Source organism: Durio zibethinus, chromosome 4 (assembly GCF_047325235.1).
Source record: "Durio zibethinus cultivar Kanyao isolate XHJ-2024 chromosome 4, ASM4732523v1, whole genome shotgun sequence".
Taxonomy (NCBI): domain Eukaryota; kingdom Viridiplantae; phylum Streptophyta; class Magnoliopsida; order Malvales; family Malvaceae; genus Durio; species Durio zibethinus.
In genome coordinates this window covers 16,200,141-16,226,128 of record NC_143165.1, presented here as the reverse complement: position 1 = coordinate 16,226,128, position 25,988 = coordinate 16,200,141, and the positions used below count along the sequence as shown (strand labels likewise).

The window sequence follows — 25,988 nt, the reverse complement described above, 5'->3', positions numbered from 1 at the left end:
GCTAACATGCATATAAAGGTTCTCAAATTATTTCTAACTGTTGTCCACGCTGGACTAGTAAGGCACATCGCTCCTCACCAATTACAGGCTACGAATGGAAAGAATTCAATTTGAATGAAAGTATTTCACTTGCCATTCAGAGATTATCACCTTATGAGGGCATAGGTACTTTATTTCCTCTTACAAGGGATGGAGCCCGGGTATAAAGCTCATGTATGAGATGTATCGTGTCATTGTGTGTGCATATGTTTCCTAATTTATTGAGAATAATAAATATGAAAAAAATTATAAAAGAAATGCATATGAAAATTTTCCTTTTCATTTTTTTGGTTTGTTTTTTATTTGTTTGGTTTTTTTATTGAAAGTGAAAAGAATCTATGAATTAAAAACTAAATATCGATTAAGATTGTTTAAATCAAAATTTGAGGATAACACATAGTTAATTCTAGGTTGACTCTAAAAAACAAATGGCATCCCTAGTGGAGTTGTCAAACTGTCTAACGGTTTTATGTTTACTCGACGAATTTGGAAATAAAAATAAAAAGAGAGTCGTCACCAATCTTTTTTTGGCTAGGTGTGGTTGGCCACCTATTAAAACATTTTTTTTATAGAATTTTAAAATTAATTAAAATTTATTAAAAAGATAATTTTAGGGTCTGCGCAATAGTTTAGGTTCGAGAATCGGTTACGTGTGGGGAAATATTAGTACCCTTACAACGCTCATTTAAAATGATACCAATTAATTATGTGTTATCCATTCATTTTGATAAAAATAGTCTTATTTTTAGTGTTCGAAAAAAAAATTTTACTTGCTTTTTTATTGATATTTTGATTTTTTCTTATTTAGTATTCAAATTTTATTCGAGAAAAATAAATTAGAACATTTTTATCGAAATAATTTTTAAAATGTTTTAATATGTTGGTAACATTAGAAGAACCTTTTTTCACCTAGAAATTTTTTAGGCATCACTTCTCGGAATACCTTAGAATCTCATCATTGGAGATTCGAATTTATTTTTTGTAAAAATTATATTGTGCATGCAATGCAAAAATGCTAATATGTTAATGTACGCATTTTATTATTGATTTTTATTATTTATTTAAAACTTTGAAGAAAAGAAAAATTTTTATTATATTGAAGATTTTTTATAAATATTCCAATACACTGGTAATATAAAAAAATCTTTTCATCTAGGGATTTCTTAAAGCATCTATACTCGGAATACTTTTAAAATCCCATAATCGGACAAAATTTCTTTTTTTTATCACTGTATTACTAATTTATTAATCAATATTTACTATTTTATAAAAAAAATCTTTATTGTATTGAAAATTTTTTTATAAATATTCTAATACACTGGTAGTATTTTAAAAAAAATATTATCACCTAAAAATTTCGTAAGTATTACTACTCGGAGTATCTTTGAATCTCATCGTCGGATAAAAATTTCTTTTTCTTACATTTTTTATTAATTTTTGTATTATTAGTTTTATTTTAAAAAATAACAAAATTATAAAAATTTTAACAATATATTTCGTTATATATCTTTATTTATTAATATTATAAAACAACAAAAATTTATTATAGCAAATTTAAATATTTTAACTTGTATAAATATTAATAATAAAATTTAAAGTAACAAAAATAATATTAAAAAATAAAAAATTCAAAAAATTTTTTTTTTACCTGAACCAAATCGGTTAACGGTCTGATCAATGTCAGTATAACGGTTCGAAGGTCTGGTCTAGTTTAGCTGTTTGACATCGATCCGACTCGGGTTCAATGGTTAGGTACCAGTCAGGCTCGGGTTTAGTAGTTTGATTTCTGGTTCAGATGGATCGATCAGAAGCTAAAGGTGAAACGGGTCGTCAGGTCAGGTGCGCGGACCCCGAGTTGAGTCACGGGATGATGTGTGGATCCTGGACTTAAAATGACGCCATTATGGTCTTTATTGAAATGACATCGTTTTGATTTTTCGTAGTTGGTATAAAAGGCCCAAGATTTTTTTTTTAGTCATTCTATCCTCACAAAAAAAATCCTCTCTTCTTCTTTTTTAGCCCCAATGTTGGGTGCGTCGGTCGGTTAATCACTCGCCACAGTCGGTCGTCGATCGCTATTGACGATGATCCAAAAATATCCAAAAAATACTAAAACGTTCCCCTCAACCCCCTCTCGCTAGGTCCGACCTCTTTTTCACTGAAAATAGCCCCGATCGATGTAGATCGAGATTTTAAAATTTCAGTATTTCTTTTTTTTTTTTACTAAAAATGACTTTTTTTTTAAATTTTTGTTAGTCTTGCTTGGCCCAATCGACAAGGACTGTGATTTTTGTTTGAATGGGTTTTTTTTCTTGGCCAGAAGAATTTTTTTTTTATTCTAGAAACTCTTTTTTTTTTGTTCAGGATTTCCTTCCCTATTTATTTTTCACAGAAAGCCTTTTTTTTTTTTTTGAGAATCAGGCAGTGTATTTTTTTATCTTTTTTTTTTGCAAGGGTTTCCTCCTCTCCTCTTCCATTTTTCATCGATTTCATTGCTTTATTTATAAAGCAAAAAGAAGATTTTGGTGGCCTAGGACTAGGGTAACCATCGACTGTCAGAATGGTTGTCGGTGGTTGTCAGGGCTACTGACAATGCAGTTGCAAGCAGCTGCCAAAAGAGTTACCAAAAATGAAGAAGCAAAAGAAAAAGAGAAAGAAAAAGAAAAAAAACAAAATGAGTGTCTTCAATTAGAAAACAACTTTCTTATTTTAATCTATTTCTCAAAATCAATATTATCAAAATTGTATTGAATCTAAAATGAATAAGGTCACTTTAAAAACAACAATTGAACTTTTATTTAAGCTTAAATAAATAATATTTAAAAATAATTTTGATTTGAAAAATAAGAAAACATAAAGAAAGGTTTATTTAAATTTTGAAAATCATATTATTTATTTAGTATCAAAATATAAAACTAAAAAACATGTATTAAATATTTTTTTTCAAAATTTTGATCAAGCTTATTTAATTTAATGTTTTGTCATTTTAAAATAAAAATCAATTCAAGATTAACAGGTTCGAATGAAGCCATCCTCATGGGTAGAGTCATTAAAGGTCTAACGAAAGCTCAAGGAGAGATAACTTGTATCTAATGGGTTTTGACTTGCCCTAACTAATAGGGCGACTTTTTGTTTTTAAAAATTAGGAGTTGGGTTAGAGGTAGGATGAATATTTTTTAAAAAAATTGAAATTAGATTAGAGGTGGGTTTTAAAGTACTCCAACTTGATTCGTCTAGGGATATATAAAATATATTTTTTAATTATTTATTTAATTTTATATTTATATATATCATAACATCTAGATCCGGGGATCTATTGCTAGATTTAACAAATGAATGGAGTTGCCACCAATCTTTTTTAACTAGGTGTGATTGGTCACCTAGGAAATCTATCATTTTAAGAAACTCCTAAGCTTGACTAAGGGTCCTTAAAAGAATAGATTCGGGTATACTAACCAGAACAGGATTCGGGTGTCGGTTACATATGGAAAAGGTTATAGCACCCCCACATGCCCATCCGAAGGATGGTACCATATTATTTCGAATTTATCCTAAAGTATTGAGTCTAATGGTTTCAAATTTTAAGTTAAAATATTTATGAGATTATTCCATCAATCTGGTAGAATTCTTAAAAAAATATTTCCTCACCTCAAGAGTATCCAAGAATCCAATTTAATTTCTTGAAGAGGTTCTGTCGTCAGAAAAAGATTTATTTATTATTTTTTAGTGAAAAACAGATCTAATTATTCCACCATTTGGGCCAAATTAGAAATATTTTTTCTTTTTGAATTTCTAAATTTTTTCACCATTTAGGCCTATTTAGAAATTCTTTTTATTTTTCTTTGGAAAAAAAATAATATGACAATTATTTTTATTGAAATTTCATCTAAATTATTCCACCATTTAGGTCAAATTTAGAAAAAAAATTTCACCTAGAGATTTATTAGAAATTTACCATTTGAAACTTATAAGAATCTCATCATTGGATAATTATCATATATTTTCAAGCCAAATTTTTAGTTTGGAAAAATAAATACAATTACTTTTATTGAAATTTTCATCTAAATTATTTCACAATTTGGATCAAATTTAGATAAAATTTCTCACCTAAAGATTTCTTAGGAATTTACCATTTAAAATTTCTAATAATCTCATCATTGGGTAATTTATATTTAATTCCAAAATTTTATATTTTATATTTTATATTTTTTAATTTTTTTGAATTGAAAATAAATATTAATTATTGTTATTGAAACCTTGTCTAAATTATTCTACCATTTGGGACAAATTTAAATAAAATTTCTCACTTAAAAATTTTATAAAAATTTACCATTTGAAATTTTTATAAATTCTATCATTGGATAATTAATATTTATTCCCAAAATTTTTATTTTTATTATTTTATTAAATTAAACTATGCAAAAATACTTTTAAAATAATTAAACACATAAATAAAATAAATACAAAAAATACAAAAAAAAAGAAAATGGCTCGGCTTACGGCTAAGATCGGCTCGACTTAAGACATAAATCACGGCTCAAAATGTGGCTCGGCTGGCAATCGGCTTGGCTTGGCTCGGCTCAATAGCAGGGTTCATGTAGCAGGTTGAAGCGGGTTAGCGCAACGGGTTGGGTCATCCGAATGAAAACACGCGGATCCTAGAATTTTTTTAAGCTCAAAACAGCATCATTTTGGAGAGCTATAAAAGGCTAATTTCAACCTTTCCCAGCAGAATCCTTTTCATCCCTCTCTCTCTACCCCCTCAAGAACATCAGTTGATATTTAGTCGGATTCTAAAAATTCTTACCAAAATTTGGGTTTCTCGTCGAAAAGTTGGTCGGTTTCTGAGAGGTTATATCGAAAACTGGGTAACTTGTCGGAAAGTTCAAAGTTGGCCGAAAATCTCGTCTAAAAACTTAAATCTCACCAAAAAATTTCACCGAATTCTAGAAAATTTTTAAAAATTTTTCAGAAAAAAACTTCAAAATTTGTAAAAAAAAAATTCTCACAAATTCCTAAAGCTATTCTAATGCACCATAACATTTTTTAATTTCTGTTTCCTCTCTGTGTATTTTTTGTTTTCTCGAATGCTTCAGTACCTATTTATAGGGATTGATCAGAAGAGTTTTTGATCAATCTCAATTTCCTTTGGGATTTAAATTCAATCTTTGAATCCAATCACAACTCTACCAGCTCCAAATTCACGTCAAAATTTTAATTTTTTCTAAATCTAGTCCCAATCGGGAATCAATCAAGAAAAAAGATAAAGTAAAAAAAAAAAAACAAATAATAGATAAAAATATTAATAGATAAACAAAAAAAATATTAATAGATAAATGATAAAATAAACATTAATATATAAATAATAAAATAAAATAATAAAAATAAATAAATAAATATTATTATTAATAAATAAATAAATATTATTATTAATAAATAAACAAAAATAAAAATACAAATGGACTTACCTATTTGGATCAAGCCCAATTAATTCGGACTCGGACCAAATTGAGTGTGTACAATATATATATAAATATATATTAATAAAATTATTATTTAATAATTTAATTTAAGATATTAATTTAATAAAAATAATATATTTATATAATTAAGATGTAATTTATATTAAAAGATAATATTTTTTAAAAATATTATACTAAATTAAATTTATTAAATTAAATTTGAATTTGATGTAGATTATACATATATGTAATCGGTCAAAGTTGGGCATAAAAAATAATTACTCATTTTGAGTCAAGTTTGAACAGAGTAAAATTTTATAAGAGTTAAGTCGATGTCAAAGTCAGCAAAAACCTGCTCCCATCAAATTTTTTGCCATCCTTAGGCTCAAGCCCTTTCTTAGACTAAAAAATTTTGAAATTTTTTACTCATTTATTTTATTTGTTGTTGACATTAATTGATTTCACTAGTTGCCATTGTTACAGTAGAAAAAAGCATTTACAGTAATAAATATCTTGAAAATTCGTTTTGATAATCAATGAGAAAATAATGGCTCATTTACATACCTTAAAAAAGATGTATTTAAATGTATCGGTGATAAAATTATTGTGTAACATTTTCAAAATATAAAATGATAATTATAAAATTTTTAATGATTGTGATTTGACATAGAAGTTTAATTATTATTATTATTATTATATTTGAGCTAAACCACTAAGTAAAATTTTTTATTTCACCACCGGCCATTCTTCTTCTATCCTCAAACCATGTAGACAAAAAAAAAATTATTCCAGTAGACCCAAAAAAAAAAAAGAAAGCTATGCAATTGATTGAAAGAAAAAGAAAACTTAAGGAGGAGGAGAGAGGTTTTCATTCTCAGGCTTCCAAGTTCTCACTATTACCCCCTTCCCCAGCATTATTCTTGCCAACTTTTATCTAACCTAATCCTCTACCATTTTATGACTTTTTAATCATATATTCCTATAGCTACAAGTTTACAGCTCACTCTTAACAAAGACAAACCTAAACCCAATTTTTATTATTGATTACTTAATGCCTAACTACACTTCAGTTCTATTACATATATAATTTTATGTAGGATTAACATTTTTATAAACTAATCATTAAATTTAAAAATCCACTCAAATTTATTATGCATATCAATTTTAATCCATTGCAATTCCTATTATTTCGATTGAAAACATTATTTTTTAAAAATATATATTAACGGTTAAAATTTTATTATTATGGAATAAATAGTTACATATTTTTTATTAACTTAAAAATTTGACATTCATAATTTATGTGAATAAAATATAAAATCAACGGTTAAAATAATAAAATATAAATCATATATATATATATAATCTCTTTTGTGAAAAACCAACTCATGAAAACATAATTCAAAACAAGAAAGAAGGAAACACATGAATACCAAGATATATAATTAATAAAGCTAAAAGAGGAAGAGTGCCATAGCAAACTTTGAAGCAGTAATGAGACTTAATTAAACTTGATCAAATTTAGGTCTCACCAGAAACTTGCTGTTTGTTATAGTTAACTTGCTGGTTTTAGATTGCAATCTTCTTGTTCGATTAACTGGATTTTGCTTTGACATCATAGCTTGTGTCATACCTTGAAATTTTGCTTTTAAACAAGGAAAATGAGTGTCAGAAAATGTTTTCTATTGAATAAGAAATTTACATCCAAATTCAACACAATTAGAGACTGTAAAATAAATAATTTAAATAATTTAGACTTCTTTAACCATATTATGCATAATGCTAGTGGGTTAAATATAAAATTTTACGTGAACAATAGCATAGTTTCAGTGCTAATTAGACTTGCCCATAACTCAGACTTGATCTGAATCAAGGTTTGGATAAAAATTTTTAAGTTTAAGCTTAGTTCGATTAATAAATATATTTTATTATGAAATAATTTATTTTTATTTAATTTTAATTATAAATTACATAAAAATTTATAAATATCAATATAAAATAAATTAAAGATATTTTAATATTAATTTTTTATTAAATGAATGTAAATAAACTTTAATTGATGGACTGAATTGTAAACAAACATTTTTAAATGTTGACCGACTTACATCCAATTCGACTTCACTCTTGAACGCTTGTGCTTTAATGTACCTTAAAAAAGTGGCAGATTTTCAAATAGTTAAGGATAACGCGGCAAAGCCAATCTTTTACAAAAGCCAAAGGGGCCCGATGAGAGCCCCACGATGTGTAGTAGATGTGAAGGGGAGGAAAGGGGGACCACACGCTGTCTCCAAAATCAAAATCAGGAGAAGAAATGGAAAATTGAAAACAAAAGACATGGGCCCAACAGTGTTTTATCTTCTTGATCACTGCATTCTTTGTCCTTAACCCTAACCATATATATTTTTTATTCATTATAATCAAACAACCATGTATTCTTCTTGATCACTGCATTCTTTCCCTTCAGTAATACTAGAATAGAATATAATTTGGCGTTGAGTCATATGACTCCTGTCCTGCTCTATTAGTCTCGCAAACATTTTCAATTTTACTTTAATTATTTACCCTTTTATTTTGTTTTAATTAATGTCTAGTAACCTACTTTTAATAATTAATTATATTAAAATTAAAATATTTCATTTTCTTAGTCTGTGTATATCGCTTAAAATTAAAAAGGTTAATAATATGAATAATTTTAAAATTATAATAAAATATTTAATACCATATTTAAATTTTAAAAATTTATAATTTAATATTTAAAATATAAATATATTAATTAATATAATATTTATATGATTACTTATCTATCACATATTATTATTTAAAATTAATTATATTAAAATAAATATTAAATTAATTAATAAATATACAATTCAATTACTACATAAATAATTTTTAAAATTTAAAAATCATATTAAATATTTTATTTCTACAAGCATTCTATTCATGTGTGGAATAAAAATAAAAATTGGGCAAATTAGTAAATGTTTGTGGACTGAAGAAGCTTCCTGACTGGCTCCCTTTGACATTATTGCTTAATAAGAAAACACGCTTACTACTATTTTTTTTTTTTTTTGTTAGCGTCAATCGTCCTGACTAATTGTGTCATGTGTTTGTTGTTTAGAAGATGTCAGAAGATGGAAGTAACTTATAAGTTTCAAGACAATGAGCTGGATATATATAATGTAGATTTATATAATAATCAAATATTAATATTTTTATAAATGAATAAAAATTTATTCAAATTTTGTTTGAATTGGATTTTTTTCCCAACGATTTTAAAGATTTATTCTTTACATTAATATGGTATATTTAAAAATTTTATTTTTGAAATGGTTTTTTTTTCTTTTATAAAAATCGAACCCAAACTCTGAATAACGACGAGATGACTCTCACTGAAAACGGACATTATCGCAAAAGTCAAAATGGACCAGAAGAAATTGGACAAAGAAAAAGAAAAAAGCTTGACATTAATAAAGAAAAGTAATGTTACGGTCCAAACTTTGGGTTAATAATGTTACATGATAATGGAATCATCGTTACATTACAAAAAGTGAACATGAAAAATGGGCTGAAAAGAAGCAACGGCTATATTGTGTGTAGCAGTCGTCTTTTTTTTTTTTTTTTTTTCTTAAAAAATTGTTTCTTCATGGTTGTTTGGTGCTCTTCTTATTTGTTATTCTAACGTGTGGATGTGACCAAGGAGATTCATTTATATTTATCTCCTTCAGGTCTGCAAGCCTCTAATTGCACTCCAAGGATCAGGCCCCAGAAGCAAAAAGGTTTCAAGTTTCAACCCTTTTTTTTAGCTCATTTACTGTTGCACTGTATATTTCTTTCTTTTCTTGTCTTCCATTTTCATCATCTGAATGACATTGTCATCATGGCCATTAAAGAGAGCTCCTTTCATGGTTTTTGGTGTTCTTTTAGGCCCATATTAAGATGATTGAGCAATGGCTGGTAGAGAATTGTTTTGTCTTTTGTCTGAAAATACTGGGTCTGCTATACTGATCATTGCAAATAAAATGGCAGCATGAGTAGTGGGTCTGCGGCAGCAGTTGAAGCTAGTGTGGTACAGATAAGTTCAAGCAACTCTGAGCTTACTCAGCAAGAAGTGGCCTCATTTGAGCCAAACAATGTAGAATGTTGTGCACAAAGGATGAAGTCACTTCGAGCCAGATATATTTATGGCATCATTTTTCTCATAACTAATCTTATTGCCTGGTTCATTCGTGATTATGGGCAAAGTGTTTTCCCTCCACTGTATTGTGAGTCAATTTTTCCTCTTTGAACTCCACAAATTTATTAGGATTTTCTCATGAATTAACTTTTGGTTTCTACCCGTTGTTGAGTCATGACTCCCAACTTACCAAGGTTTTTATCATATCAATTCACAATGCGGCTTCAATTTGAGGATTCATCTTTTTTAATCTCAAATTATGGGTCCTTTAATTTCAGCATATACTTGCTGTTGTACCCTTAGAATTTCTGAATCTGGTACTAGTATGTACTGTTGTTGAAGCAACCTCTTCTGGACATGGGTAGAAAATAGTATTTAATTACATGTTCTAATTTTCTTTTCTATATTTTTATGTGGCAAATGTTTTATTTTTTTTCTTTTACAGATAAAAAAGCTTGTGGAATCAGTGGAAGTGATTGTTTTCACGCAATGGGAGTTCTCCGTGTGAGTTTAGGATGTTTTGTATCTTTTACTTATCAGTTTTTTATATTTACTCCTTCATTCCACAGGGAATTCTCATCTTTCTGTCATTATATTCTCCATTTAGAAATTGGAATCTGTATTCTTACTCTCTTTGGAGCTTTTATTTATCAGCCCCCCCTGTTCATTATACTCCTCTAATTTGCTACATTGTCTCTTTGAAGAGACTAGTTTTCTCCTAGATTGGACTCCCCTCCATTACATTTTTTATCCATTACTATTCGATATATCTATAGTCACCAATTTAACATTCACATGGATAACATCCACCCATGAATTATGGATGTCAAGCCTATGAATGGTGATTAAAGGTGTGTTGGAAAGTAATGGATAGAAAAGTAATGCAGGAGAGCTGGACCCAAAAAATCCGGTTCTTTCCTCTTCTTTCTTCCTTTATGATTGGTAGGAAGGTAGAAAATAGAGGAAAGGAAATATGTCAAGGAAAGAAAAATGAAGGAGAGGAAAGAAAGATGTTTTTCCTTTCTTGTGTTTGGTATGGAAGGTGAAAAATAGAGAGCGAGAAAGAGATTAAGGATGAAATTGTAAAGAAAATGATTAACTTAAGTAAAAAAAAGTGTTTTCTCTCAATTTTGGAAGGATTAAATTTGGAGGAAATGATGAAGGTATAAATCCATCCATTTTCTTCCCCTCTTATTTCCCTTCTACCAAACTAAGAAAAGGAAGGAAACAAACACTATTTTTCTTTCCCTCCCTTTCTTTCTTTCTTCTTCTTTTCCTCGTATCAAACATAGGTAAAAGTATTATACTGTGTTTTGGGATAAAATGCTAGATTCTGGTATCCGTAATATGTTAGATGCCCAATTAACAGTTGTAATATCAGAAAGAGTCCTACCTAAGAATTCAAACTTTCAGAGGTTACCAATGCTGTTGAGTTTTAAACAGTGTTATCTTTATTCTGTTACTTATATATTTAGTTTCTTGTTTACTTTCCTATCTTTCACAGTTGGGTTCCTTGACAAAGAGTTCAGATTTTTTTCTTTCTCATGTTTCTTACCACATTTACTGCAAGAAAATTATACCAAGCTTTCAGTAAATGGCACTCGGAATGGTGGGCACCGAAGTTTTTCCTATTGGTTGTATCAATGGTGGTTCCATTCTTCCTCCCTCCAGAATTTATTCAGATATATGGTATGCTTGCTTCGAAAGCCAAGCCTAAGAACTTGAAAATGTTAAACATGCTGATATGATTATATGAACCAAAGCTCAACTTAAACATTTAGATGATGACGAGCTATCATCTACAAACTACAGAAAAGATCTTTCTTTTTCTTTGAACTTCTAGTTTTTCATGAAACCATAAATTGAGGAGCTTATTTTCTCTTCTTGCAGGAGAAGTTGCTCGCATTGGTGCAGGGTATTCTTTATGCTTCCGGCCTTTAATTTAACATTTTTCCATTTTATGAAATCACTCTCAGCTACAATCTTCTTTACATCATGGCACAAACTGTAATCTAATATTAGAACCATTTGAAGTGTCCTATAACAATGTGCCTTCTTGGTTTGATATCGATCTGAAAAGACAATATAAAGTTATCTATTTACTATACCTTGTACAATTTCATACTTTCTTCCCCTAATTACTTGAGTATGCCACACATCACATGGTGCATCATTCATTTTCAGCTGCAAAATTATTAGAAGAGCATGGAGAGGCTTCAGTTAGCAATAAAACATATTTATTGTTTCATTTTCAAACTCCTAAAAGAATTGACAACAATGCCAGGCACTTTCTTTTAACTTACACATTAGCTTCTGAGTATAAGATTAAATATGTAGTTTTCTGCTCATGTAATGTAGGATTTTTCTCCTTCTGCAACTTATAAGTGTGATTGAGTTTATCAGATGGTGGAATAAACGCTGGGCAACTGATGAGCAAAGTAAACAAAGGTATTTTCTCCTTTCTTAAGGCTATATATCATTGAGATTACGGAATTATTACAAAGTCTGCATATCCGTAAGATCATTTGCTTTCCTGGAATATTAGTGTATGATAGGTAAAATAGACAAAATTTGCATCCATTGAATAATAGATGATGATTTAAACACTTTCTCATATAGTTGGTACAAAAAGTCATAATGGAGCATGAGGAATTTTAGTGATGAGGAATAGAAAATAAATGGTCGGTGCAATGATTATAATGCTTATCATCATATCAAATTCCAGTGAATCTGAAAGTAGAGAACATCATTCCTGAATGATATTGACTTTGTGATGCCTATCCAGATTAAAGATCCTATTACAGGAAAGATTGCAGCAACTGGGTGTTGAATTACCTCTATGGGTGGTGAACAGGAACATGCAATGCAAAATGAAAATAGAGTACATGGAATATAACTGATCAGAATATGATTCTATTTTTGTCCTAACCAAAGAAATAAATATAAATATTTTTAGAATTAACAGATACTGGAAGCATCTCGCTATCTTGACTATGCAGATTCAATTTGCATTGGCCATATCACATTCCCTGCATAAACCTTCATGACTTGCCTTTGTAACACTGAATGCATATTTTATAGATAGTGGCACTAGAATTGGAATGAATAAGTGGATAGAGGTCATGATAATAAATTAATTTATGGATAAGACAACCTTTTAGGCCTTTTTCATTTTCTTGAAATTAAATATGCATTTGCTAAAGTATCACTATCTTCTTGTCCTTTTGCAGCTGCTCCATTGCATTATTTACCTCAACAGTTTTTTATGTTGCTTCCATCTGTGGAATTGTGTCCATGTACTATTTTTATGCCCCAAGACCAGCATGTTCTCTCAACATATTCTTCATTACATGGACTGCCGTTCTGCTTATAGTGATGATGGCTATGTCCTTGCATTCAAAGGTATGCTAGTCACTTTCTTTGAAATATCATTCATTAGCACCTTGGAGCATTTTTCAGCACTGTTTTCCAATGATTTAGATAACAAAACCTCTTTTGAGAAAGGGGAAGAAAAGACTAGCATTAAAGATTTGCAGGCATAAAGATGATGATCTATGTTCTATAACACATTTGAGAGTGTGTTATGTTATTACCATGATGATTTTTTTTTTTTTTTGTATGTATTCACTTCACCATGGTAATAGTGTGGATCATCATCCACTACCTGCAACAATATGAAACATGCAACTCCACTTTATATGTTTGCTATGGAATTTTATGTGTTATTTTCTTTTTTCTGCTGTGATATTGCATCATAACTTATATCTAATAACTCACTTTATGCTAAGGGTTTTATTAATCTAAAATGATTTGATAAAAAGAGTGCTACTATTTCATGCTTAATGCAGGTTAATAGGGGTCTTTTATCTTCAGGAATTATGGCTTCATATGTTGTTTTCCTCTGTTGGTCTGCTATTAGAAGGTTAGGACTTGATCCCATATTCTAACCTTCTGCAATGAATTGAGCTGAAGCTCACTCTTATGAGCTAGCTTGCATTTCTTGCTTCAAAGTTTTATGTTGTACATTAACAACGCTAATGAAAACCAATCTACTGCTATATGGATGACCCTACTTCAGTAATGACTGTGGATCAATGTACTGTTGCACTAATATGCCCCACCTTGTGTTTTAATAGTTAGATTAGATAGATATGTGTTTGCCTTTAGATCAAGGCTTCAAAGGTAGCAGGAAGAAGTGTAATTGTTCAGTACATGCATGATCATAATGTCACTATGAAGGCCAAAATTTAATCGCAATATTTGAAATTTGGTTTAACTTATATCTCGGCAAATAGAGTGTGTTGGAAATGTGGTGCATCTTCTGAAAATATCACTTTAAGAAGTCTAAGTTTTCTCTACATTTTGTACCACATTGTGATCCTTGGTTTTTTCTTTTTACCATCCATTTATGTCATTGTTGAAGATTAAAGGAGCAAGTCACTCAGTTTCATTGTTCAAGGGTCACTACTTGTGTCATAATGGCTCAATTCCAAGTCACTTTCTTACCTTAGCAGCACTATCTCCTGCAGATTGCCAATTCTTCTTGTTATACATATTATTCCTTTTTCCAGATGCTGATGTTTTTAGGTGTGAGCTATTATAATATGCTTCAGGTTTCTCATGATATGCATTTCCAGTTTTATTTAATAAACAAAATTCTTGTTGAATTCTGATGATATCAACTTCAAATCAATTCCCTACTTCGAATATGTTGGAAGATGTTTCAGGTCTAGAGTTGCTTTTGTATTCCTTGATTCTTGATTCTTTCTCTGGTTAAATGACTCTAATTCCTGCATGCTTAAAATAGTTTGCTTCCCTGCATTTCTATTATTAGCTTCATATTTTGTAAACTTTTAGAGTTGCAGCAAAAAATTAACAGAAGAAAAACTGACATTTGGTTTTACCACATGGCTTTTCAGTGAACCAGCTGATGAAAAATGCAACATACAAAAGCCAAATGATCGACATGGTGATTGGACCACCATACTTGTAAGAGTTGGAAATTCCTTTTCCAAACTTAGACAAGTAGATATTTTCTGCAATTATAATCTTGTATTTTATACTTTTCAGCCCAAACATAACAAAGTTGTGAGCAACTTTTGTCTTCCAAGTATTCCTAAATTTTTTAAATTCATCTCTTTGCCTCCCTGTTGCTTGATATTTCTCTAAACTGTTGTAGTCATTTTTTCTCTCATTTTCAGGGGTTCCTGATAGCAATAGGTGCCATTGTCATGGCAACCTTTTCGACAGGGATTGATTCGAAATCATTTCAGGTAAATTACTCCTTTTTTCGGGCTTAATTGCATTTGTTTCAGGTTGCAAAATTAAATTTCTGAACATTGGTGTTTTCAATTTCCATTTATTCAAAGTGTATCTACTGATGAATACTTCACAGCTATTTAGTGTTTATTCGTTGAGATTATATTTGAAAGGCAGCTGAATAGTGCTATTTTTTGGTAGTTGTCTGTTTAGATAAGAAATAGTCATGAGCAGCTCTTATGGTTTTCCAGTTTCGCAAAGATGAGGTGAAACTAGAGGATGATATCCGTTATAACTATGGATTTTTCCACATGATATTCTCCTTGGGTGCCATGTATTTTGCAATGTTGTTCATCAGTTGGAACCTGGAAGACTCAGCAAGGAAGTGAGTGTTAGATTACTTGTAAAATTTTTTCTGAGAGTACTTTCTAGTGTATATTCATGTACTCATTTTACAACAATCAGATGGAGCATTGATGTTGGCTGGACAAGTACATGGGTGAAAATCATCAACGAGTGGTTTGCAGCCACGATATACAGTAAGTGAATTCATGTTATGCATTTCCCTTCAGATCACTTCTGTCTTTTTGCAACTTAAATTTCCGTAAGAGTATGAGATGGGATTTACTTCCTTAGCTAGTTGCTTTTAGCTTTAGGAAGTTATCTGCCTAAAGTTATGTGTTAGGGGCATTTTTGGGTTATAAGGTATAATTGTCTTTTACCCTAAGAAAGTGGCTCACAATTGAGTGTGAAGAGAAAAGGGTGGGGTGCATTTAGCAGCACTTCTCACAATTGGACCAGTGGTGTTTTGGTTGTTTAGTCCGAGCTAACTTGTATAAATACCCCACTCTCTCCAGGTATTCTTCTGCCAACTCTCTCATTCTCTTCTCTGAGCTCTTCTTCTCAACTCTCTCATGCCTATCTCTGAGCTCTTCTCCCTAGTTCAAATTTATCACAAACAAATGGCATGCTAGGTAGGAGCTTTTCTTAGCTAAATTTGGAATGGCACCATGATAAGGTAGAAGAGCTCGAACCCAGCTTGGCCAATTTAGCACAAACATTATGTGATTATGGAATCAGCTGGGAGTAGCTTGATGTTACCAACTATTTGGAAATGAAGGGCAAAATAAAAAATTAAAAAATTTAGCAGCGTCAACATACTCCTGCCATCCCCTTTTTTCTGTATCATTCTTTGGCAATTCTACATATAATTTCTTGTGCAAAATTTGGCTGATAAACAATCACTTTGATGCAATTTATCTAGGCCAACCAAGTCTTACTTTTAGCCAATCTTTTAAAAAATTTTACTTTCAAAGGTTAATTGTATAATATTTGGAATGAAATCATTATTAAGTTAAAGATAACCCGAGCCAGGTTGTGAGCAAAAGACTGATATTTGTCCTTTATTTCTTTTCTTTGGTACAGTGTGGAAGTTGATTGCCCCTGTTGTGAAGCAACCTAAGGTCGAGAACAATGAGGAGTCTGTGCAGCAGATAAGCATATAACTCAACCTTGCCGGTACTTTGTTTTGCAATTAAGATTGTATCACATCTCCATTGTTGTATTTCTTCATTCTTTCCATTTTTTTCTCCGCTAGTTGTTCTTGTCGGATTCAAGCTTTGAGCTATGTAAAACACGAGAAAGAATTCAGAAATCTAGCATGATTATATCAAGAATGAGAGCTTTGAATTGATTAACGACATAATATCTTTGTTGAGCCATTTGCAAATAAAGCAAAGATAGAATTGCTCTTTAGTATCCTTGGTCAAAGCTGGTAGCCATCAAATGCTTGCGTCCCACCAACTCACTGCATATGGTTTGTACTAAAAAATAAAAGAATTAATGCAGAAGAGCAATGGTTAAAGCAGAATGATTTACATTTCGAAATCAGAATAAATCAACAGCTTCGCCACCAATTTAAAATCTATAGTAACTCCACCCAAGCTAATATTTCTACATTATGATCCAAGTCTGCTGTCTACTAGGAGACTCATTGGAGATCTTCACCCTTGGTTTTCAAGATGTTAAATGGATTATAGATTTCTGTGGCATATGCTAGATCGGGACCGCGTTTGTCAATGACTGGTGGAACTGGTAAGTTGAAGAATGTACGTGGCTTTGCTGAAGCAACGGTCAGCATTTCATTGATGGTGCAGTGACATTGCTGAGAATTGTAGTCCATATAACCTACTGAAAGTGTTTTGGAGAGTATATTCCCTGTCGAATTCTTGCTGGCATGGTTTGTACTTCCTTTTATCTAACAAGATATTTCCATTCACAAATACCTTGGATGTTTGTCACCCAAAAGAAATACGTTTTGCTGGAAATCCATAATGGAATTATGATAATTTATGTTTGCTATCTAACGCTGCTTCTATGGAATATAAGGAATCAGATGACTACACCAAGTAAAGAAGAAATCTTAAGCATCCTCTATGCTTGGAGTTACAAATCTTTTTGGTACAAAGAAGGTAGCAGTTAGAGAATAAAGGACGTTGTAGGCATTGAGATTGGAACCTCAAATCTAGTAGATCTCACTTTTTAAGGTGGGTAAATAAACATCGAAGGGAAGACTTCACTTCTTATTAACTGCCAATGATTGATAGAAAAATTTTACTTCTTAATGGACTTAGTTATGGTAAATAAGAGTTTTCCATCTGTTCAAGTCTCTAAGCATATCCTATAGAAACAGGGTCCAACTTAATAAGTCTGGTGAACTATTGTGTTCTCCATTTGCTCAGCTACAGCTAACAACTCCACTCTGTAGGACCTTCTAATTTCCACCAAATCCATGAGATGAAAGATGATGCAGGCTAAAATCCTGCAATCCTCAATTAAATTATATGCAGTTGGATCCGACAACCTATTATCATGATTGTTCATAAAATTGGGGTCCTGAATTGACTGTAAAAAGCTAGGAATTGCCTGAAGGAAACTACCAAAAGCCAGGTTGCCATGACTCGAGGTGCCTCAGGGCAATACATGCATGATTGACACTCGTACCAAAATTTGAAGTTCATAAGTCAAAGTCTAAAAGAGATTGCTCTTTGGCACTTCAATGGCTATATGTTTATCTACAGAACCAATTATTAGTGGCAACGAAACACCAAAAAGTTTTTCTTTCAACTTAAAACAGTCATTGGTGTGTTCTGGTGGCATAGTGCTACACTTGATTTAAACAAGAAAATTAACCACTCACCAAAATGTTAAAAATGATTTGGTTGAATGAATCAATAGCAGGCAATGTCCAAGACTGCTGCAGGGGTTTGGGGATGATTACGATTCATCCTTCATTTTGATTGATGTATCTTCTGTATTTCTTCCTTATCAATAAAATTCCTTCTTAGTAATAATAAGAACCGAAAGAGCTTCTCTCAAAATGATAAAACTAAACATGGAAAGAAAGTGTCCTGATTCTTTGTGGCAGTTGAAGAAGAGGTGAGAGAACGAAAATGAAGGGTTGACCGGTCCAAATGGAAGTCAAACAAAGAATTTGCTTATGCTGTTCAATATCAATGTGTCTTCAATCAATATAGGAGTGTAAACCAGAAAATAACGTTTAACAAAGAGTTTGTGAACAAACTTGATTTAACGTGGCACTGTAAATAAGGAGAACATTTAGCGAATAGATCATAAAAATATTTAGTTTTTGTTCATTTATTTAACTTAAAAGATGATCACCAACAATATTTTAGAGTTCATTAATTAAATGAACATATCATGAACGTAAAAAATTTCGTTCATGTTTGACTTGTTTACTTGTTTAATAAAAAACTTTAATGTTCACAGAGATATGAAGCTAATATAATCAGATTATATTATTACTATTAACTTTACAAAAAAAAACAAAGAATTCAAGGAAATCTATCTCATAACTCTGGAGAGTATCGGTACTGCCAAATTTTCTTTGATTGAAAAGTTAACCAATACACCAAGAAAAGAAAAATAGAATGACAAACTTGTCATAGCTAATGTCACACCAACAACTTCACCACCACAAATCCTTCCAACAACTCCATAGCCTGATGCTTTCCTCTCTAGCTAAGTCTCTATTTAAAGAGCAAGCTTCATAATGACTGGCATACTAATCTCAAAGAGCTTCGGTGCAGCAATTCATTAGAAAACCAAAGACCCTGATCAAGCAAACATTCCAAAATGTCCAAGCAACTTTCCCCAGTTTTCATTACATTGCTGATTGATGCTGCCTACATGGTAACATGTTTGGCAGCAGGCACCGCAGCAGCAGCAGCAGCAGAAGAACCGGTCCTTGAGTTCTACATGCATGATATCCTTGGAGGAAGTAGCCCCACAGCTAGACCAATAACTGGATTACTAGGAAACATCTACAGTGGTCAGGTACCTTTTGCTAAGCCAGTGGGATTCCTCCCCCCACAAGGTGGAGTAGCAATCCCCAATGCCAATGGTGCTGTTCCTACTATCAATGGCATCAATGGTCTCCCATTAGGAACTGGCTTAGCTGGTACAGCTTTCGCAGGAAATCAAAATCAAAATGGTAATCCTCAGTTCCCTCTGGGACCAGATGGCTTGGGACTAGGCTTCGGAACAATCACCGTCATCGATGACATACTCACTAACAGCCCTGATTTGGGGTCACAGGCAATGGGAAAAGCTCAAGGAGTTTATGTGGCTAGCTCTGCAGATGGAACAACCCAAATGATGGCATTCACAGCCATGATTGAGGGTGGCGAATACAACGACAACCTCAACTTCTACGGAGTGTACAAGATTGGAAGCACCATGTCACATGTATCAGTGACGGGTGGAACAGGCAAGTTTAAAAATGCTTATGGACTTGCTGAAGTTCGACCACTTATACCACCTGGTCAACATGTTACTGATGGTGCTGAGACATTGCTGAGGATCACTGTCCATCTCAAATACTAAAAAGTTGCATGATGTCTTGAAAATTATGTGTCTGGTTGTGTGACAAAATGAAATATGGTCTTTCTTTCTGGATTCAATCTTTCAATGTAAGAATTACAAAGTTTAAAATATTTTTCCTTTGATTTACCGATCTCTTAAATCCCTTCCATCCCCTATCTAACATAAATCTATTTGAACTTACAGTTATATAAGAAGTCATCATGTGTTAACTTCATAAATAAGCTATTCTCTCATTTTATAGAAATCTTTCTATTTGTTTGACCGTGCAACTCTACAAATTGGTTTGACCTTTCAACTTGTAAATTAAAGCTTTGCAATTTCAAAGTGCTCTTCCAAGAGAATGTTCAAATTACAAAGCATTCAATTCCAGCAATTATCGGTTTCTTTACCCCATTATCACAATTAATCTGTTCATGAAGAGGAAGTGAAAAGTTTAACCCAAAGATGATGAAATCTCTTCCTCTTTCTTATCCAACCATTTTTCTTGTCAATTAATTATCTATTTAGTGATTAATCTTCCAAGGGAATGTTTAAAGCATAATGCATTCAATTCCAGCAATTATCAGTTTCTTTACCCTATTATTACAATTAATCACTTCATGAAGATGAAGTGAAAAGTTTAATTCATTAAACCCAAAGATGATGAAATCTCTTACTCTTTCTTATCTAGTCATTTTCCTGTAAATCTATTATCCATTTAGTGATTAATGTTGTTGATTTTTCAAGTCTTTGTAGACACTCCATTTTATCCGGAGATTTTTGTTAATTGGAGCCCGATTCAAGCTTGATTGTAGGGTTTTATTTGTTTTTATTTTAGACTTTATTTTGTATTTATCATATTTACTTATTTATTTTATTTATTTTGTGGTTTATCTCTAGTTTATTTTCTTTTTTTTTTTCTTTCTTCATTATCTGATTAAAAAAAATAAAATTGGAAGTTTGAGATTAAGCTTAGTGATAATTGTTATCTACAAGATTAGGTGCTAATCTTCAGCTTTGTAAAACGAATTGAAATTGAGCTGAAACTCTATCAGCTTTGGCTTATAAATCCTTGCAATCACAACGAAAAGGAACAGGGCAAGTGATTAGAGAAAAATCACAGGAAAACAAAAAAAGCACATGGCAATTCAAGCTGAAAAACACGAGAAACACAGAGAAAATACACCCAATTTCTAGCCTAATCCTCAGAAAACCCGTTCCTAGCAAATAGAGAAACCCAATCTGTCAGCATCAGCAGCAGAATCTCAAAGCTCCAGAATAGAGAAGTCCAATACACAAGCAATCAAACAAAAATTCATCAGATACACAACAAATAAAGATCATCAAGCACAATAAATCCAAAAATTTTTTGGTGGTGGGAGTGACCCACGAACAATAGTTGCCATTTGCATTGATCAATAAGAGTTTCTATTTTGTAAAGAAAATGGGGGAAGTGATCAGAGAAAAGACCCAGAAAAAACAGAACAACACACAGCAGTATTGAGAGCAAAAATAGAGAATCACACAAAAAACAGCAACACATACAGAGCCATCACCGAGCTTCTAGGAACCGAGACCTGCCACCACCATTAGTTTCTAGTTGGACAATCACCCATCGTTAGTCAGCCATACCAACACAAATTCAGAGAGGAAATGAAGCAAGATTAGAAATCAAAGGAGATTAAAAATAGAAAAGGAAAAGAATAAAACAAAATGGAAGAGAATACAAGTAAAAAGGGGAAGAGGAACCCACCTTTAGTAGTAGTGGGGGTAGGCGATGATCGGCGTGACTTCTGGGAGATCTGAACAGTGAGGATGAAGAGATTGGTAAGAGAAACAATATACTGAAAGTTGGGAAAGATTGGATGGTGAGAAAGAACAAAGACTGTGGAAAAAAATCATAAATATTTGCTTCAGATTAGGGACATTGAGGTGGATTTTTGAAAAAATGAGCCCATATTCGAGACGAGGAGAGTGAGAAGTAGCGACAGTGAAAATTTCAGCTTGACTGGATGTCAGACAGTGGCAGAGTATGATGGCATCGGTGTCGAGATCTGTAAACCCTTAAAGTTTCCAACCTGGGTTCTTCTGTTCCTTGAGAGAGGAAGAGAAAAAATAAGGTAAAAAGAGAGAGAGCAAGTGAAAATTTGAGGGAGGAAATGAAATTTTGAACTTTTATACATAGATTAAATGATGCCGTTTTACCCTTAAACTAGCTTTCAAGATCTGTGTGTTTTGTTATACCCGACCCGACTTGTTCCACCTGACCTGGTATTCAGCTCCTGATATTGAGTAGTGAAGTGAAGCTAAGTTGAGCCAAGTTTTTGGATTTTTTTTTATTTATTATTGGTTTATTTATTTATTTATTTTGATCGTTTATTTATTTTTTAAGTATCTTACATGATTAAATTTTTTTAGGAGAATTATAGAAAATTATTTTAAAAAGAATAATTGTAAAAAATAAAATATAAAATATAAATAAGTTTAATAAAATTTTAAAAATATTTGACAATTATCAATGATGAGATTTTTAAAAATTTCAAATAATAAATTTTTTAAGAAATCTCTAGGCGAGAAATTTCTTTAAATTTATCCAATATAGTGGAAGAATTTAAATAAAACTTTAAAAATAATTGTCATATTATTTTCTTTCTAAAGATAAAAAAACAAAAAAAATTCTAAACAAAGATAAAAACAAAAAGAATATCTAAATAGACCCAAATAGTAAAAAATTTAGAAATCAAAATAAAAATAAATTTTGATGATGAAATTTTTAATAATTGTAAATGGTTGATTATTTAAAAAATTTCTAGGTGAGAAGATATTTTTAATTTGATCCAAATGGTAGAATAATAAGAAATATTTTCAATAAAAAATGATTAAACAATTTTCTAACGATGAAGTCTTTTCAAAAAAATAAATGAGATTCTTGAATACTTTTGAGGTGAGATAGTATTCTTAAGAATTCTTCTATATTGATGAAGAAATCTTAGAAGTTATTTTTAATATTTAAACATTAAAATAAAAACTACTAGAACCAAGATAATTGTTAGGATAATTTAAAATAAAATGGTATTATCTTAAGATAGGCGTTGTGGGGTGCTATAACTTTTCCTACACGTAATCGAACTCTCGAACTTAATTTTGTTCAGAAAGTCAGAACCTATTCTTTAGAGACCTTTAGTCAAACTTAGAAGCTCTTTAAAAAGATAGATTCATTAGGTGGTCAATCATACTTTAATAAGAGATTGGTGCTCCTATTGTTAAGTCTAGCTATAGATTTACAGTTTTATATGTGAAGACAGTTTGATGACTCAATTGGGGATGTTATAAAGAATCAGGCCATAACGTTTTAAATTTATCCTATCCTTTGATGTAATGTTTTTAAAGTGTAATGATTATGTTATTTGTTTATTAATATTTTTTTCTTTTTTATTTTATTTATAGGGTTGACAATTATATGTTTCTTCATGCACACTAGCACATGCATTTGTTTTATATGAGCTATATACCCAGGCTCTGTCCCTCTTAGGAGGAAGTAAAGCACCTAATCTCTCATGAGATGATAATCTCCACAATGGCTAATACTCCGACTCAAATTGAATACTCTCTATTGTTAGCTTATGATGGGTGAGGATTAGAATGCCTTACTAGTGTGTGATGGACAATTATGTAAGGAACAATTTGAAAGCCTTTAGTGGTCAAAATCACTGAGCCCAACATATAATTTACACATAAGAAGCCAACCTTAGGTTAGAACCATATTTACCTATTATTAGAATGTAACCCTAATTAAGACATATGAGTGGACATTTTGAGCTTCATTCATGATAAATGTTATTTTATCCTTGTTGATTAAGTTATTGTATGTTGTGTGTTGTATCTTGTTCCAGCATCACTAACATATGTATCCATTCATGCATCATAATGAGATAAACATCGGTACATTCATTCATCCATTGTTGTGCATACATTCATGTGTTTATGAATCATAATTTATTTTGTCAAGTATTCAATGCATTTATTCTTAACAAAGTTAGGTTAATTTTAAAAGTTTTTTGCATACACATTTAGTAACATAAGCACGTTAATTATGGTACAAGGTTCAAAGATAGCTCGATCGTTTAAGAACCTAGTTTAACCCATTCACCATTAGTGCAACACTAGAGCTTAAGCTAGGAAAATGGCATAGAAAAATACAAACTGTTTGGAAAAAATTGAAAAAGCCCAAGAAAAATTTGAAAGGGAGTTGAGTAAGATTTTGAAAGCCTTGAATAAATTGAATAAGAGAAAGAGTGTAGAAGAAAATGTTAGCCTGTAAGACCATCCCTTATAAGATGATGTTGATCCTTTTTATCCTCGTCGTATGGGTCGTATCAAGCCCAGTTTATATAAGATGCACCATCATAGCAGTACATATACCTTATAGGGTATACATACTCTGGAATGCCATCGACTTCAAATTTAGGGCATTGCTAGAGTTATGTAAATTTTATCTTTATTGAGAAGGTAGTAAAACCTATACCAATCTCTAACTTGGATGATCCATAAGAGAAAAGTAGCTGAGGCCTAAGGAGAAAGAGTCTTTAGAAGGCTTAAAAGTTGAATAAAAGATACACTCATTGGAGGAAAGGTTGTGAATAGTAGAAGGAATTGGTTTTTATGGTTCTATAGATGCTGCTACACTCTATTTAATCCCAGATGTCGTTATACCTCCAAAGTTTAAAGTTTTAAAGTTTGAAAAATATGATGGTACAAAGTTCCCAAAGACTCATTTCATTATGTACTATAGAAAGATGATTGCCTATGTTGATAATGAGAAGTTGTTAATACACATATTTCAAGATAATTTTACTGGCTCTGCTGCTAGGTGACATGTTTAGTTAGATAAGACTCGTATTCAGTCCTAAAGTGATGTGGCCTGTGACTTCATCAATTAGTATGACATATAATAGATTTAGCTCCTGATCATTTATTTTTATAGAATATAAAAAAAAGGTAACTAAATCATTTAAAAAGTATGGCCAGAAGTGGAGAGACATAGTTACTCAAGTCCAGTCACCTTTGACTAAGAAAAAGACCATAATGCTGTTTGTAAGCACTTTAAGATCTCCCTATTATGAAAAGATGATAGGAAATGCAATGAAAAACTTCATTGATATGGTAATTTCAGTAGCAATTATTGAAATGCTATCAAAAGTGGCAAGCTTTAGGAAAGAGAAACCATAAATAAATGAGGATTACCTAAAAAAAAAAAAATTAAAGCCCAAATAGTGAATTTTGATGAGCAACAATTTAAAAGCTATGCTCTATATCCATCGATTGTTCATCTTGTTTACTGTTTCACAGTTAATGGTATTGCGCAGGCCCTTTACCAACCATATCCATAATCAGCTTACCCACCAACCTACCCATCGACCTTTCAAGTACTTGTATATGGGTCTAGTCATATCACTACATTAGCTTCAAAGCCTAACAACCAAGTGAGTAGTTTAAAGAGATCTTGAAATAACTAATAAAGGGCCTATATTGATCTTATCCCCATGACTTACACTAAGTTATTCCCAAAACTGGTTAAGAACAACTTGTCATCTCCAATTATTCTATAACCATTGAATTCACGTTATCCAAAATGGTATGATGCTAATGCGACATATGATTATCATAATAGGAACGTGGGTCATTCTATTGAAACTTGTCCAGCTTTCAAACACAAGGTGCAAAATTTGATCCGAAAAAGCCTAGTGAGATTCGACGAATCAAGAGGGGTAAGATGTTAATAAAAATTCTTCTTCTGATCACATAAGGGCATAATTTTGAGAAGAATGTTAAGGTTGGTTGAAAGTTACTTGTCATTATGGGATCTCTTTTAGAGTAATGTTAGGATTTTTTTTATGTAATAAGATTTCATTTTTTTATCATTTTAATAAAAGGCAAGTATGATGCATTTCATTAAATTTTCTTTTTCATCCAAGCTATTATTCCATGCTTTGTTATTTGTCATATCTTTTTATCTCCATTCTCAAATTTCAAATGATAAATGTTTAGACAATTATACAATAATTTTGGGATTAATTTTAAGAATTCATTCACGATAATCTATGGAGATTATTTGAGCAAATGAAGCAAGCAGCTAGTAGATATGAAATAGATATGTCTTGAGTAGT

General features: G+C 31.2%; 2 protein-coding genes across 9 annotated transcripts; both read left to right on the top strand.

The window, feature by feature from the left end:
- The first annotated feature begins 8,673 nt into the window (after positions 1 to 8,673).
- LOC111287070 (Serinc-domain containing serine and sphingolipid biosynthesis protein) lies at positions 8,674 to 16,634 on the top strand. Of its 8 annotated transcripts, none has more exons than XR_016341640.1 (13): positions 8,674 to 9,280; positions 9,429 to 9,766; positions 10,124 to 10,200; positions 11,208 to 11,367; positions 11,569 to 11,593; positions 12,037 to 12,126; positions 12,909 to 13,080; positions 13,527 to 13,600; positions 14,598 to 14,766; positions 14,880 to 14,951; positions 15,151 to 15,322; positions 15,403 to 15,476; positions 16,363 to 16,634. XR_016341640.1 is itself a non-coding variant. In XM_022877279.2 (13 exons), exons 2-13 carry the CDS (start codon positions 9,532 to 9,534, stop codon positions 16,440 to 16,442), a joined length of 1,362 nt encoding a protein of 453 aa, XP_022733014.2. In that variant the 5' UTR covers positions 8,704 to 9,280; positions 9,429 to 9,531; the 3' UTR covers positions 16,443 to 16,634. The 8 variants fall into 8 exon arrangements, 5 of the variants coding, with proteins under 5 accessions (XP_089615910.1, XP_022733014.2, XP_022733012.2 ...); XR_016341641.1 differs by having other exon boundaries at positions 8,685 to 9,280; positions 14,598 to 14,667; XR_016341642.1 differs by having other exon boundaries at positions 8,686 to 9,280; positions 9,531 to 9,766; positions 14,598 to 14,667.
- A 1,910-nt stretch (positions 16,635 to 18,544) lies between these two features.
- LOC111287072 (dirigent protein 18-like) lies at positions 18,545 to 21,847 on the top strand. Its single transcript, XM_022877284.2, has one exon. The coding sequence runs from the start codon at positions 19,093 to 19,095 to the stop codon at positions 19,840 to 19,842; it is 750 nt and encodes a 249-aa protein (XP_022733019.2). The 5' UTR covers positions 18,545 to 19,092; the 3' UTR covers positions 19,843 to 21,847.
- The last annotated feature ends 4,141 nt before the right edge of the window (positions 21,848 to 25,988 follow it).